General features: G+C 47.3%; 1 protein-coding gene across 4 annotated transcripts in view; it reads left to right on the top strand.

Moving 5' to 3' along the window:
* The window catches only part of LOC144604356 (protein TMEPAI-like), an 80,587-nt gene extending 77,552 nt beyond the window's left edge, over positions 1-3,035 (top strand). For all 4 annotated transcript variants that reach the window (XM_078418656.1, XM_078418654.1, XM_078418653.1 and 1 more), the window contains one exon: positions 1,538-3,035. In XM_078418656.1, coding sequence (XP_078274782.1) covers positions 1,538-2,083 — 546 coding nt within the window. In that variant the 3' untranslated portion in view covers positions 2,084-3,035. The remainder of the gene's footprint in view (positions 1-1,537) is intronic.
* The last annotated feature ends 12,052 nt before the right edge of the window (positions 3,036-15,087 follow it).

The following is a 15,087-nucleotide window of genomic DNA, read 5'->3' as shown; positions in this document are numbered from 1 at the left end:
TGCGTCCATTATCTATTGTTCCTGCTATTCAGCCATCAGAGCAACACCTCATTCATGTTCTTCCTATAACATGTCCTCTCATTCCAATCAACTGCCCCCAGACTCTTCCACCCACCTGCACAAGGACTAATTGACAGTGGCCACTCGACGCGACTAAGATGGAGAGCTGCTCGTGGACTGCCTGGGGTCAAATGGCCAAGCCAGTCCACCCGGACGGAGAGAGACACAAAATGCTGGAGTAATTCAGGGGTCAGACAGCAGTCCTGGAGAGAAGGAATGGGTGACGTCTCGACCCAAAATGTCATCCATTGCTTCTCTCCAGAGATGCTGCCCGCCCCACTGAGTTACTCCAGCATTTTGTGTCTATCTTCAACATTAACAGTGGGTGGGAGTGGATCACAGCTGTGATGGGAGGGCGGGCAGTCACGGGAAGAGTAGCCACCAGCCAGGCTCACTTACGCGGTGAGAGAGCTCTCCCACCTGTGCTCGGCTCGACCCAGCCCGGGGATTGTTGCAGATCGGAGTGAGAAGTGCTCCGTTCTCACCCGGCAGATGATGCCCAAAGTCCTGCAGCCCCTGTCTCCCAAGCGCTTGCTCACATGTGCGGGGTGTCCATGAATTGGGGGTTGGTAGCCCAGGGGGAGACATGTACAAGCTGGTGACTGTACATTAACAGCTGTGATACGACCAGATTACTTTGGTTTAGTTTAAAGATACAGCGTGGAAACAGGCCCTTTCGGCCCACCGGGTCCACACTGACCAGCGATCCCCGCACATTAACCCTATCCAACACCCAGATTGGCAGTAACTCTGGATACTTGCCCTCTCCCAGCTAAGCAAATTCTTACCAACTCTGCTGGGTGTTTCCAGTTTCCTGCCGATAACATAGAAAATAGGTGCAGGAGTAGGCCATTCGGCCCCTTTGAGCCATCACGCCATTCAATATGATCATGGCTGATCATTCAAAATCAGTACCCTGTTCCTGCTTTCTCCCCATATCCCTTGAATCCGTTAGCCCTAAGAGCTCTATCTAACTCTCTCTTGAATACATCCAGTGAATTGGCCTCCACTGCCTTCAGTGGCAGAGAATTCCACAAATTCACAACTCTGGGTGAAAAGGTTTTTCCTCATCTCTGTCATAAATGGCTTACTCCTTATTCTTGAACTGCGACCCCTGGTTCTGGACTCCCCCAACATGGTGTATAAGAAAATAACTGCAGATGCTGGTACAAATCGAAGGTATTTATTCACAAAATGCTGGAGTAACTCAGCAGGACAGGCAGCATCTCAGGAGAGAAGGAATGGGTGACGTTTCAGTCTGAAGAAGGGTCTCGACCCAAAACGTCACCCATTCCTTCTCTCCCGACATGCTGCCTGACTTGCTGAGTTACTCCAGCATTTTGTGAATAAATACCCCCAACATGGTGAACACTTTTCCTGCATCTAGCCGGTCCAATCCCTGAAGAATTGTGTATGTTTGTGTGAGACTGGGCCCCTGTGTGGAAGGTCACAACTGACTGCCTCTCTTCTCTTCTAGCACCAGATATACACACCCAGGCCGACCGACAGGCTGACGGTGCCATCATTCCTACACCGCGATCGCTTCAGCCGCTTCCAGCCCACCTACCCCTACATGCAGCACGAGATCGACCTCCCTCCCACCATCTCGCTGTCGGATGGCGAGGAGCCCCCTCCCTACCAAGGCCCCTGCACCCTCCAGCTCCGGGACCCCGAGCAGCAGATGGAATTGAACCGCGAGTCGGTGCGGGCTCCCCCGAACAGGACCATCTTTGACAGCGACTTGATAGACACGTCGATTTATAACGCTGGACCCTGCCCGCCCAGTTGTAACTCTGGCGTCAGCGCTACCAGCAACAGCAGCAACGGCAGAATGGAAGGACCACCGCCCACTTACAACGAGGTCGTCGGCCACTACCCGGGGTCAACGTTTTTCCAGCATCAGCAGAGCCAAGGTGTTCACTCTCTGATGGGTGGAAGCAGGCCAGAGCAACCTCAGAACAATGGCCTCGAGAGGACAGTTCTCCGGAACAGCAAAGACAAAAAGACAGGGCACCCCTTCTGAGACCGACTTTGTGCACTTCAATGAAAGCTAGAGAGTATGGGTGAGCTGGAAGGTGTGCTCAGCTATGCTTGCTGCCTCCCGCTCCCCCTCCTCCCTCTCTCCACCACAACCACCAACCCTCCCTCTCCCCAAACACTCCTCCGTTGTATAAAATACTTAGTTATCTTGCATCTGAATTGAACACTCGAGCATAAAGTTGCAGGTGGTTCTACAAGCTATATTAGATAAGGGAGTTCCAGTACCCTGTTTAAACTTAAGGTCTCTTTTAAAGTAACACAACGTGCATAAAAATGCTGTCTTTAATTACCTTAACTTTAAAGAAACATTTGCACAAAATTTTATGTTTGAAAACCTGCAATATGTCTAATGAGAAATTTGCATGTGGAAGCAGGCATATTTTTGTAACAGAAATGGCCTATATGTTTAGTTCCCAGATGAGAGAAATGGCAGTTGTTTGAGTGCCATATCAATGTGTCTCTAACATTCTGTATTTAAAAAAAACAGGGGTTTAGAGTTATTTATGAACACTTTTAAAACATTGCACTATTTTGTAATATGAGTAACAAGCTGATGCTTGTAATAGCAATGGCCTCCAGTGTCTGCAACAATGTATAAACAAGCAAATACATTCTTCATCGTAGAGATGTCCAGGTACACACGTTTGTCGGTAAATTCCTGGCTCCATTGGGAAAAGAAATTGCATTTATACTCGAACATAGAGCAAAGCTAAAGCATTACATGACATTCAAAGGAAATTCTGTTGCAACGCTAGATAATGGGATTTGCAAGAAGGCATGTCTTGGGGCTCTGACGCTATGGACCCAATACTGTGAATCCAGTGTGCAGTACAGCTCAAACAAAAGACCATCAGGCTACAAGATAGTTGGGAAGATAACCAAAGACGTTGTGTCCTTTTTATACCCAGTGTGGGGAAATAAACCATGATTTGTGACAGTTTTGGTATCTTTTGGCAATGTGCAGAAACACTTTTGAGACCATTCCTTTTGTCGACACCAGCCTCGTTTATTCAGCCGGAGAGATGGGAAAGGTGAGGGCAGGGGATGACCAAGTTTAGTTTAGCCACCTGCAGGTGTTAGGACTCTCAGCTCCGTCAGAGCAAGGTTCGGTCTTTGCTGCACCAGTGGATGAAGTAGTCTGGAGAGGGTGAGTGGTTCCACTTTGCGGGATAGTTCAGATTGGTCACCACAATTAACCTGGAGCTCAAAATTCCCCAATTGAGAAAATGGGGAAAAAACACTTTGGATGATGAATGGGGAAAGGGAAGATGAGATCGAAGCTTTCTTTCTAGATCTATTGGCATTTTGTTCACAAAATAACTGATCACATGTTTGGATTATTTTGGTTGAGAGCCTGACTTCTTCCCTCTCTATGAAGTTTAGAAGTTGCCCGGTTGGATGAGAAGTGGAGCCCACAATTTGACGGAGCCTGTTTGTTCCAAGTGACTCAAAGGAGAAAGGAACTGGGGATTCTCGTTGGTCGAGAATCCTAGTGGGTTTCCATCGAATTTGGGTGTTTTTGTTAATTGGGAGTTATGTTTGAAATGTTGTTCCCTCGTTGTCCAGGTGTCTGTCAGGAAGGTTTGACGTTCTCAACTGGGGTCTGTGGTGTGACTTTCCCTGGTATTCAGAATGAGCCGTTTCAGTGTCTAAAGCTCTTCCCCCCAAAGTCTGGCTTTCAAAATCAGCGCACACCTCAAAATTGCATTCAATTGCAATTTGTTGCATTATTGGCCAAATAAAGTAGAAAATGGAGAGTGAATGTGGTGTGGATGCAACGTTATGGTTTTTGGTGGTGCCTGCCGCATTCACGCTGTGTGTGATAACTTCCTTTAAACAGATTCTGAATGGAGTACAATGGTAATTAGCCGCCGAAAGATGCCCCTTCATTCTGGATGCATGGAACTTGACTATAACAAATGGCATAAACCACTCTGATATTGGCGTTCATTCCACTGTTGCCACTAACCTGCTCTTTCATGGACATCTCTGGATGTCTTTGAATCCGCTGCCCCCCTAGATGTGCCTGCAAAAGCTCACTGGTACGTTTATGGATCTCAGAAATTGTCCTTGCCAGATTCCAGACACTCAATTTTTTTTAATTGTCTAGACAGTCCAAATAAACCAGTGCTGGAAGAACTTGTGTGTTCAGACAACATCTGCGGAGGGAATGGATAGACGGTAGTTCGGGTTACGACCCCCCTTCAGACTGATCTGTCTGAAGGAGTGGTCCTGACTCAACGTTGTCTGTTCATTCTCTCCACAGATGTCGTTCTTCCAGCAGTTTGTTTTTTGCTCAAGATTCCAGCATCTGTAGTGTCTTGTGCATCTCCCGTGTAAGCCAGTGCCCAGTGTGATGTGGGAAGCATTCTGCATCAAAACTGATGCACCACAGCTGTGTGCACACCTCAGTGCTGACACACCTGGTTATCCAAGACAAACTCAGAACCAGCAGGTAGATACAAAAAGCAGCAGTAACTCAGCGGGTCAGACAGCACCTCTGGAGAAAAAGAATGGGTGACTTTTCGGGTCGAGACCCTTCTTCAGGCTGAGAGTCAGGGGAGAGGAAATCTAGAGATATGGAAGGGTAAGGTTTGGAAACGACAGATCAAAGCAGACGATGATAAGGAAATGCAGAATGGTTCATTGTTAACTGAGGGGAAGGTGACAAGGAGGCATACAATCAGTAAATTAATGAGAAGGACAGTGAAACTAGTCTGAGAACTAGGATAGGGGAGAGAGGGAGAGAGAGGGAAAGCAAGGGTTACTTAAAGTTAGATAAATCAATATTCATACTGTTGGGTTGTAAGCAGCCCAAGCAAAATATGAGGTGCAGTTCCTCCATTTTGCGTTGGGCCTCACTCTGGCAGCAGGTATGGTTTCACACAAACGACCGGATCGGATAATTCACCAATTTTATGTTTAAGAAAAACACCCTCTATATTGTTACTCCTGACCTGTTTCCTGATGTTTGGTTTGAATTAAGATTACCCTGGAGTTGAAGATGCATCCAGTGCCCTTTATCAATTCATCCTCCATAAAGCACCCAGAGTCGCAATTTTACCCATCCACACACTTCCCATTTTGCTCGTCCCTTTTTGAGTTCCTTGCACTGCTAACATCTTTGGCTATCCAGCTGCATTCTCTTCCTCTAACCTACCGGAAATCCTTCCACATGTGTTTATGAATTGCTCTTTCTGTTCGCTCTTGCTGTTTGCTTCTTCAGTGCAAGGAGTGGAGTTCTTGCTTGTGCTGAATTGACAGGAACCACCCTTCTAAACTGGGGTACGCTTCCTCTGAAATTACTGCACTGTCTTTCACTCTCTGTATTTTATGATTTATGCGTAGTTATTCCAGTTTGTTTTTGTTTTGTTCGGCAGTTTTTGTTTTGATGCCGGGTCTGTTGAGAGTTCTACAGGCTGGGAGAGGAACTGTGTGCAATTCGGAAGGGGGAAGAAAAAGACATGAGCTTATTTTTTTTAAATGTCAGCTTTGTTAACCCCTCCCAGGTTCTGTAAATGTGCCTCGTTTAAATTGCTGCTTTGACCAATTCTTGCCCTTTCTCTTTTTTCTCTCTGGTGCTGTGTATAACTTGAATATATTATGCAGATATCCTATGCACATATTATGGATATTGTATGATTAGCATGTAGTTAAACAATAGTATTAAACCAAATGAATGGAACCTGTGACACCAAGCCTGCAGCGCCGTTACATACTGTTACAGTCTGATTGAAATCTGCTCCGTCTGGTGGAGAACGGATTAAAGAGGAACCATTGAAAGGGCACGGTTATTTTGCCAGGTTTATTTCCAATATTCGTATCGCAATAAAACAGCAATTGACGGTCGGATCCATCGCCATTTTCTTCCCCAGCTATGATCTTTAGAATTTGGATTTTTTTTAAATGTCAAAACACATGGGACTTGTAGGCGTCCTCACCCCCAAACACCTGCTCATAGTCATAGAGGCTGGTCATGGTCATGGTCGCCTCGGGAATCCCAGGCACAGCCAAACGCTGGCCCAGGGTTAGCGAGGACATTTGAACAACCCTCGCCAGTTATTACATGCACAATGTGGAGGCTGACGTGAGTAGATGTAGCGGGCCTCCAGGTCGAAGGCGTGTGCAATTGAAGCATGAACACACGGGTCGGGGCGGTGGGTGGGAAGCATCTCCGTGCAGGCGTTGCCTCGCCGATGGCCGGGAAACCCCTTGGTTGTAACCATGATCCCGTGGCTCGGCTGAAATATAGATGAAGCAGGCAAGCGAGGTGAGAGGCGGCTGCCTGCTGCCGCGGCCGCAGGCAATGAGTGTTTAACCCCGACCCTGCAATGATCCCGTCAGGAGTGGGAGACTGACTGACTGACCTGGCCGACGGCAGACGCCCGTCCTCTCTTGTTTCACACCTTGGTGGTTCCCCTCCGCCCGCCTTATGTTGTGGCTTAAGGTCCCTGCTTCACAAACTCGCCGTCAAAACCCTCTGCTGACGCGGCGAACCGCAGGCCGACTCTCCCGGGAACCTTCACCCACACTAACCCCAGCCCCACATCCCAGCGACTGCCCCATCTCTGAGAGTTAGGCCAGGCCAACCCTCTCTCTCCCCGCTGCAATGAATCCAGGATGGGAACTGCCAGAGTAGCCGAGGGAAAGGTGGAACTGAAGTGAACCCCAGTCTCCACACCCTGCCTGCTTCAACAGGTTTAATGATACAACGCTCTATATAGGGAAGAAACTATCAGGTTAGCTATGCCTAACATTGAAGGGTTTTGTTAAATTAAAACGAGCTCCTTTAACAAAGCCTCTGCTTCTAGTTACTGGTTAAATTCTGTGTGACATATATACTGCATTTTTCAAGGTGAAGAAACGACGCTCTTTCAGTGTGGTTGTGACTGTAAATTCGCTGTGCTGGTATTTCCAAAGCAGATTCCACCTTTTCTCACAGCTTGTTGTGTGCATGTGACCACTGTTTTGTAAGACGATGTATCTTGTCAGTAGGGTCCGAGTTCCCTGTGTTTTCCACCACTGAAACCTCCCGTCCCCCCTCCACACGCACGCACTGTCAGCAACAACAGTGTTTGTTCAGCTGAACGACCCGAGCTTCCACAGGAGGCTGGAACTGCCGGGAGCGATAACGAAGGACTGAGACCTTCCTCCGGCGTTGCTGCAACTACTGGTACCGCCCCAGCCAGATCTGATTCATTCCTAAAATAGACCCAACATGCTGGAGTTACTCCTTCTCTCCAGAGATGCTGCCTGACCCGTTGAGTAACTCCGGCATCTTGCGTTTATCTTCGGTTTAGACCAGCATCTGTCGTTCCCCTTCCTGCACATTTGGTCTGGTTCATTCCTCCTCGCCGCTTTGCCCAGCTGGGGCGGTTCGTGGTCGGCCTTGGCTTGTGGTCTCTGCTGCCAAAGCACTTACTTCTTCTCCTCCCGCCTCGAAACTTCATGGTTTCACGCATTTGTAAAATGGTTCCAAGTGACAATATTAATCAATTATTTTTATTGTTTTGTTTTCGGACGATTGTGGTCAACCTTACAGTGATCACGTTTAAAACACAAAAAAATAAACACTTTAAAAATAAAGATGGGAAGTGAACAAACGGTGTGGGCTGTGGTTAATTGTGGTCAACAGTTACTGCTGCTCCAGAGACGGCCTGGTATAGGCGCTGCTCCAGGCGGGCGGGCGGGACACAAGTGATGGGCCGAATTACAACACAATATATCTTTATTGTCATTGTACAGGGGTACAACGAGATTGGGAATGCGCCTCCCATACGATGCAATAAATTAATTAGCTAGTCAGTATTAATTTAAACAACCCAATGAAACAAATTGTAACAGTTTTAAAAACAGAATAGGCCATTCGGCCCATCAAGTCTACTCCGCCAGTGGCTGATGGCTGATCTATCTCTCCCTCCTAACCCCATTCTCTTGCCTTCTCCCCATACCCCGTGGCACCCAGACTAATCCAGAAATCTATCCATCTCTGCCTAAAAATATATCAATTGACTTGGCCTCCACAGCCTTCTGTGGCAAAGAATCCCACAGATTCACCACCCTCTGACTAAAGAAATGCCTCCTCATCGCCTTCCTGAAGGAACGTCCTTTAATTTTGTGGCTGTGGTCTCCAGTCCCAGACTCTCCCATCCTCTCCACGTCCACTCTATCTAATGTAGGGCGGCGGCACAGCGAGTTGCAGGTCCTGATCTGAGCCAGGCCGGGACAGGGGAAGCGAGAGCGATGAACTCCCGAGTGGGATGATCTGAGATGGGGGGGGGGGGGGGGGGGGGGGTGGACACAGGTTTGAGGGCAGTTTCCAGGACACACGTCAGGTAACCCTCAGTGTGCCGGGGCACGCAGTAACGCGGTTCAGTGCGGGAACCACAGATGCTGGTTTACATCGAACATAGACACAAAATGCTGGAGTCACTCAGTGGGACAGGCAGCATCTCCAGAGAGAAGGAATGGGTGACGTTTCGGGTCTGAAGAGTCCAGATCCGAAACGTCCCCCATTCCTTCTCCCCAGAGATGCTGCCTGTCCCGCTGAGTTACTCCAGCATGTTGTGTAACGCTGAGCCACACACAGACCGTGATAGTAGAGGCTTGCCCTCACTGAAGGAAGGTGCTGAGTGTCTCTGAAGTGGGAGAATACTGCGTCCGACCCAGCCCCTCGCCTGCTGGAAGGGGGGACGGGAAGGAGGTGCATCGTGGACACGGAAAATCAGGAGTAGACCATTCAGCCCCTCAATGCTGCACCACCGTTTAATATGATCATAGCTGTCATCAACTCCTCGGTGTCGGAAGGAACTGCAGATGCTGGTTTAAACCGAAGATGGACACAAAAAAATGCTGGAGTAACTCAGCGGGACAGGCAGCTTCTCCGGAGAAAGGGTATAGGTGACATTTCGGGTCGAGACCCTTCTCCAGAGATGCTGCCTGACCCGCTGAGTTACTCCAGCTTTTTGTGTCTATCAACTCCTCAGCGTCAGTTCCCCATAAACCGCAATTAATATGTGTGTAATAATCCGGCCTCTGGGCCAAGGCATTGCGGAATTTCAACACAGCTTAGTTTTAAACGATGGGCCACTTATTTTGTTGCTTTGTTCCCTTGTTCGTGACTCTCCCGCTAGTGAAAACACCCCAACGTCTACCCCTCGAAACGTCTTTAGGATCTCACATGTTTGAATAAGGTCACTCCTCATTCTTCTAAACTCCACAGTCTAACCTCTCTTGATAGGGCAACTCTTTCATCCCAAGAATCGGCCTGGTGAATCCCCTTTGAGCTGCTTCTAATGCTGTTACAGCCTTTCAAAGGTAAAGGGGCAGAACGGCGTACAGTACTCCAGGTGCAGTGCACCAACGACGAGGGCAAAAGCTCCCTATTTGAAACTCCAACGTCTTCATGATACAGTCCATCCCCGGGTTCTGCTACAACTGGCTCTGTTTTTACAGACACCCATGGGCTCATTTTTTTTGTCGGTAAATCAGAAAATACACAAAAAAATCACTCTGTAGTCACTCTACCCACACAAGATCTCAATGATTGGCGCCAGGAGTACAGAACTGATAAGAAAAGCAATGACTGAAAGTGGAGAGTGGAGCGAGCGCATCTACATTCATGGGACATGAATTTAATAATATTATGGGGACTCAATCGCATGCAATGGGTTTCTACAACAGAAAAGGAGAGTTGCTGGAGGAACTCAGTGGGTCTTGTAGCATTGAGGAAGGAAATGGACATTTTGGGTTGCGACCCTCCATCTGAACTCTGGTAAATCTGTAAGTTTGGGGTTTAAACCCTGGGCCGGATGGAAAGGCCCCATTTTCTGCTGCCTTCTCGACTTGTTTGGATGAACCTACTACCGTTTGAGATTCACCACCAGGGCACTTTGATCCCCCTGAGCACTGACATTCAGTCTCTGTCCAATTAAATAAAACTCTGCCTTTTGTTTCCTCTTACATGCCCTCACACTTCTGCATATTAAACTCTATTTGCCAGGTTTTCACCCAGCCATTCTATCCATAATTAGCCACAAAAAGCTGGAGTAACTCAATGGGTCAGAAAGTATCTCCGGAGAAAAGGAATAGGTGACGCTTCGGGTCTTGACCCCTCTTCAGACTATCTTCGGTTTTAACCAGCAACTGCAGTTCCTTCCAACATAATCTATCTAGATCCCACTTCAAAATGTCCTCGTCATAACCTCCGCTTGCATCTATATTTGTAAATAGTGAACAATTAAAGGCTAAGAACCAACCCCTGAGGCACTTCACAAGTTACGTGGCGGCGCCTAACAGCAGCGGCTGACTAGCATTCTGTCCGTCTTTTTTTTGTTGAGTGTCGGTGTTGGGATGATTTTTATATATATTTTTTTGGTTGTGTATGTGTGGGAGGGGGTGGTGGTGTGTGGGGAACTTTTCTCTTCCTCACGGCGCGGGGTGCGGCTCGGCTGCGGGGCCTAACATCCCCCGGTGCGGCTTGGCCGCTGGACTTTACATCGCCCGGTGCAGCTCGGCTGCGGGACTTAACACCGCCCGGTGCAACTCGGCTGCGGGGCTTAACACCGCCCGGTGCAACTCGGCTGCGGGGCTTAACACCGCCCGGTGCAACTCGGCTGCGGGACTTTTCACCGCTGGTGCGGCTCGGCTGCGGGACTTAGCTGTGCAAGGCTTGGTCGCGGGCCTTTCATCGCCCGGTGCGGCTCGGCTGCGGGACTTAGCTGCGCAAGGCTTGGTCGCGGGCTTTTCATCGCCCGGTGCGGCTCGGCTGCGGGACTTAGCTGCGCAAGGCTTGGTCGCGGGCCTTTCATCGCCCGGTTCGGCCGCGAGACGTTTCAGCGCCCGGTGCGGGGACTGTGCGGGTCGGTCGGGGACGAGCTGTCTGTCCGTGGGCGTGGGGAAGAGAGGGGAAGTTTTGTTGCCTCCATCACAGTGAGGGGGTGTTTGGAGTCACTGTGATGGACGTTTGTGTTGGGGTTATGTGTCTTGTGTTCTTTTTTTTTTTTTCTATGACTGCTATGTAGTTTCGTTCGGTACTTCGGTGCCGAACGACAAATAAAGCTCTGTTATACATTCACCAGCCTGAAAAGTACCCATTTATTCCAACTTTTTGTTTTCTACCTGGCAGCCATTTTTTTAATCCGTGACTCAAAAGACCAGATTTTAATTCAACCGCTCTGCTGTTGTTGCCTTAATAAAAGAAAAGAGGACATTTGCTTCAGCCAAGTCGGAGATGGGTCCCCAGAAACTGTTGCGTTTTGACGCCAGATGTGGGCAGGGAGTCTGCTTGCACCAACTACCCCACCGTGACCATGGACCGTCAGTACATCAGGCTGTCAGCTAAAGACAGCAAATGTGTCAAGTTGGACTCGATTACAAGTGCAGCTGCCTTGTGACCTGACGCCGTGAGGATGCACTCCTCAGATTGTGTTGGACGTTATTCAGTTTGGCTCATGTGTAGGAGAAGCACATTTTTTACAATGCTTTAATTTTGTAAATAAAAAAAGTATTGTTTAAAAAAAAAAAGGTGATCTGGATAGTGGTGGTGAAGGTTATCTGTTGAATTGGAGGCTAGTGGGATGAAAAGTGAGGAATAGACCACCTGACAGGAGTAATAGCAGACATTTATAATCAAAGAAAAGCAAGGTCGTGTGCCTTAATGAATACTGTCCAGTGACTCTAACATCCACCATCATGAAGTGCTTCGAAAGGCTGGTAATGGCACACATTAACTCCGGCCTCCCAGGCAGCCTTGATCCACTGCAGTAAGCCTACGTTCACCACAGATCCACAGCAGATGCCTGGACTTGCACCCATTGCGGGAACATCTGGATAACAAGGACACCAAGGTCAAATTCCTATTTACTGAACATGGAACATGGAAAAGTACAGCATTGGAACAGATCCTTCAGCCCACAACATCTGTACCGAATGATGCCAAGATAAATTATTCTCATCTGTCAGCACATGGTCCATATTCCTCTGTTGGCAACACTTCAATGCTTATCTAAAAGCCTCTTAAATGTCACTATCATAACTCCTTCCACCACCACCCTGACAATATATTCTAAGCACCCATTACTTTCTGTGTAAAAACGCCCCATACGTCTTTAAACTTTGCCCCTCTCACCTTAAAGCAATGTCCTTTAGTCTACATTTCCACCCTGGGACAATTCCTCTGATTGTCCACCCTATCTATACCTCTCATAATTGTAGATACTCCCATCAGGTGCCACCTCAACCTCAGGTGTTCCAGAGAAAAACAATCTCAATTTGTCCAACTTCTCCTTGTAGCTAATACCACCTAATCCAGACAGCATTCTAGTAAACCTCTTCTACCACCCCCTCCAAAACATCCACATTCTTGCTCAATGGGCAACCAGAATTGCGTTCAATACATCCCAGTACTCTGAACCAAAGTCTTATCGAGCTGCATCATGACTTCCCAATTCTTATACTCAATGCCCCAACCAATGAAGGCAAGCATAGCATACACCTTCTTTACCACTCTATCTATTTGTGTTGCCACTTTCAGGAAGCCATGGATTTGGACCCCAAGATCCCTGCTCTTAAGGGTCTCGCTATTAACGGTATATTTTCTCCTTACATTTTCCCTCCCAAAGTGCCACACCCCTCTCTTGTTCATATTAAACTCCATCCGCCAGTTCCCCACCCATATTTGCAGTTGATCTATATTCAACTGTATACTATGAACCTTTCCTCACTGCCCGCACTCCAGCAATTTTGTTGTTGCCTGCAAAGTTACTAACCAACCTATTTGTATTTACATCCAAGTCATTTATATATATATCACAAACAGCAGAAGTCCCAGCACAAATCCCTGCAGATCTCGAAGGGCCGAATGGCTCGAATGGCCTACTCCTGCACCTATTTTCTATCTCCATTGGTCACAGCCTCCTGCTGGAATAAGGCCCTCCCACCACAACCCTCCGTCTTCTATCAGTAAGACAGTTCTGAATCCATACGGCCAAGTCATTGTGTATACCCTGCATCTTAAACATCTGGATCTGCCTACCATGGGGGACATAATTAAATGCCTTACTAAACTCCATGCAGCCGAAATCCACAGTGGAGTGGATCACCTTCGTCCCCTCCTCAACAAGCTCAATCAAGTTAGTAAGATTTAACCTGCTGGGTACAAATCATGCTGACTGTCCCTAATTAGCCCATTGCCTTCCAAATGGGAGTAAATTCCATCCCAGAGAATCCTCTCCAATAGCTTCCCGGCCACTATCATGCGCCTCACTGGCCTATCATTTTCAGGATTATCTCGACTTCCCTTCCTAGACAAAGGAACAAAATGAGTTTCTCTCCAGTCATCTTGAACCTCATCCCACCTCCTCCCTGATCTCAATGCCCGTGCACATTGGTATGCTCCACACTGATCTCACTGTCCTCTATTTCTTTTTCCTTTGTTAATATAGATGCAAAGTACTTGTTTAGTACCTCACCTACATCCCACTTGGCATCAACGTATAAATTCCCTCCTTTATCTTTGAGCTGTTCTATCTTCACCCTTTTGTTTTTAATGAATGTATAAAAAAAACCTACTGATTACAGCTCTGCCTTCAACACCATACTCCCAGCCAAAACTCATCTCGAAACTTCTGGACTTAGGTGTCAGCATACCTCTCTGCCACTGGATCCTTGATTTCCTGACCCACAGACCATAATTAGTGAGGATAGGTGACAAAACATTCTCCACGATAATTACCAACACAGAGGAGAGTCACAGATTTCTAGTCTATGGCATTCCGTTAGAGAATCAGCTGGAATCGTGTTAAACAGAAAAGGCTTAAGGAGCCAAATGGCCTGTTGCTATTTTTCTGTGTTTCTTTTTTTGGGGGGCTGAATTGAATTTCCATGCATGTGAATGCAACACAGTCAAGAGTCAATAGTGTTTTATTGTCATGTGTCCCAGATAGAACAATGAAATTCTTACTTGCTGCAGCACAACAGAATATGTAAACATAGTGCACTGTAAACAATATGATAAACGAGAGAGAAAAAAACAGTTCAGTGTGTGGAAAACACATAGCAAATGTAACCAGCAGGACCACACGTCCCACATAAAAGTTATTAATTCTATCAGAAACAGGTAAAGTATAAATAAAAACAAAATGTGGAATGTTAACTCCATTTCTCTCTCGCCAGGTGCTACATGACGCTGAGTGTTTCCAGAATTTGCTATGCTTTTTCAGATTTCCAGCATCAGTTGTTTGATGTTCAAATGATGAACCAAGCCCAGCCACTGTGGCTTAAGGCTATGATTGAAATGTATGAGGCAGTAGACATGCCTTTCTTCAGTCTCCTTTGTTTTTCTGTTCCTTGAATGTGTTGACTTGCATCTTCTGGCACATTTTGATCATAGCCTCAAGCCATTCTGTTATATCTTTGGCTGGACGATTTATCATTTGAACTTCAAACAATGCTGCAGATTGGAAAAAGAATAGAAAATTCTGGAAGCTCTCAGCAAGTCGTGTAGCACCCATAGAGAGAGAAATGGAGTTAACATTGCACACTTCCTGCAAACAAGCTTTCCTCTCCTCACGCTCACATTCCAGGGTAGAAGATGGCATGAAGATTGGCGTGGAACTTCCCCGACCATGAGGAGAGAGTGGACAATCTTGCTGTGCTTGAAGCAGAGGGGGGGAGCCAGACTGAGATATTTGAAAGATCGGAAATTAAGGTTTATGGAGAACTAGCACAAAAGAGTAGTTGAGGCCAGCATACATCAGCTGAATGTCAGGGCAAGCTTGATCGGACGAGTGGCCTATATCTGCCCCTATTTTCTTGTGTTCTTAAAGGGACGTTCCTCAGTGTTAGAAACTGAAGTTGCTGCTGAATGAATGGATACTGCAATGACGATGGAGTGGAGAGGTGGGACAAGGTTATCGGAGCAGCAGAGGAACCTGAATCTGAGCAGTCTGGCGGAAAACATTGTTTGGAAAAGCCAAACAATGTGTC

This window comes from Rhinoraja longicauda, chromosome 22 (genome assembly GCF_053455715.1).
Source record: "Rhinoraja longicauda isolate Sanriku21f chromosome 22, sRhiLon1.1, whole genome shotgun sequence".
NCBI lineage: Eukaryota > Metazoa > Chordata > Chondrichthyes > Rajiformes > Arhynchobatidae > Rhinoraja > Rhinoraja longicauda.
The sequence above is the reverse complement of the archived record's forward strand: the minus strand, read 5'-3'. Positions and strand labels throughout refer to the sequence as shown.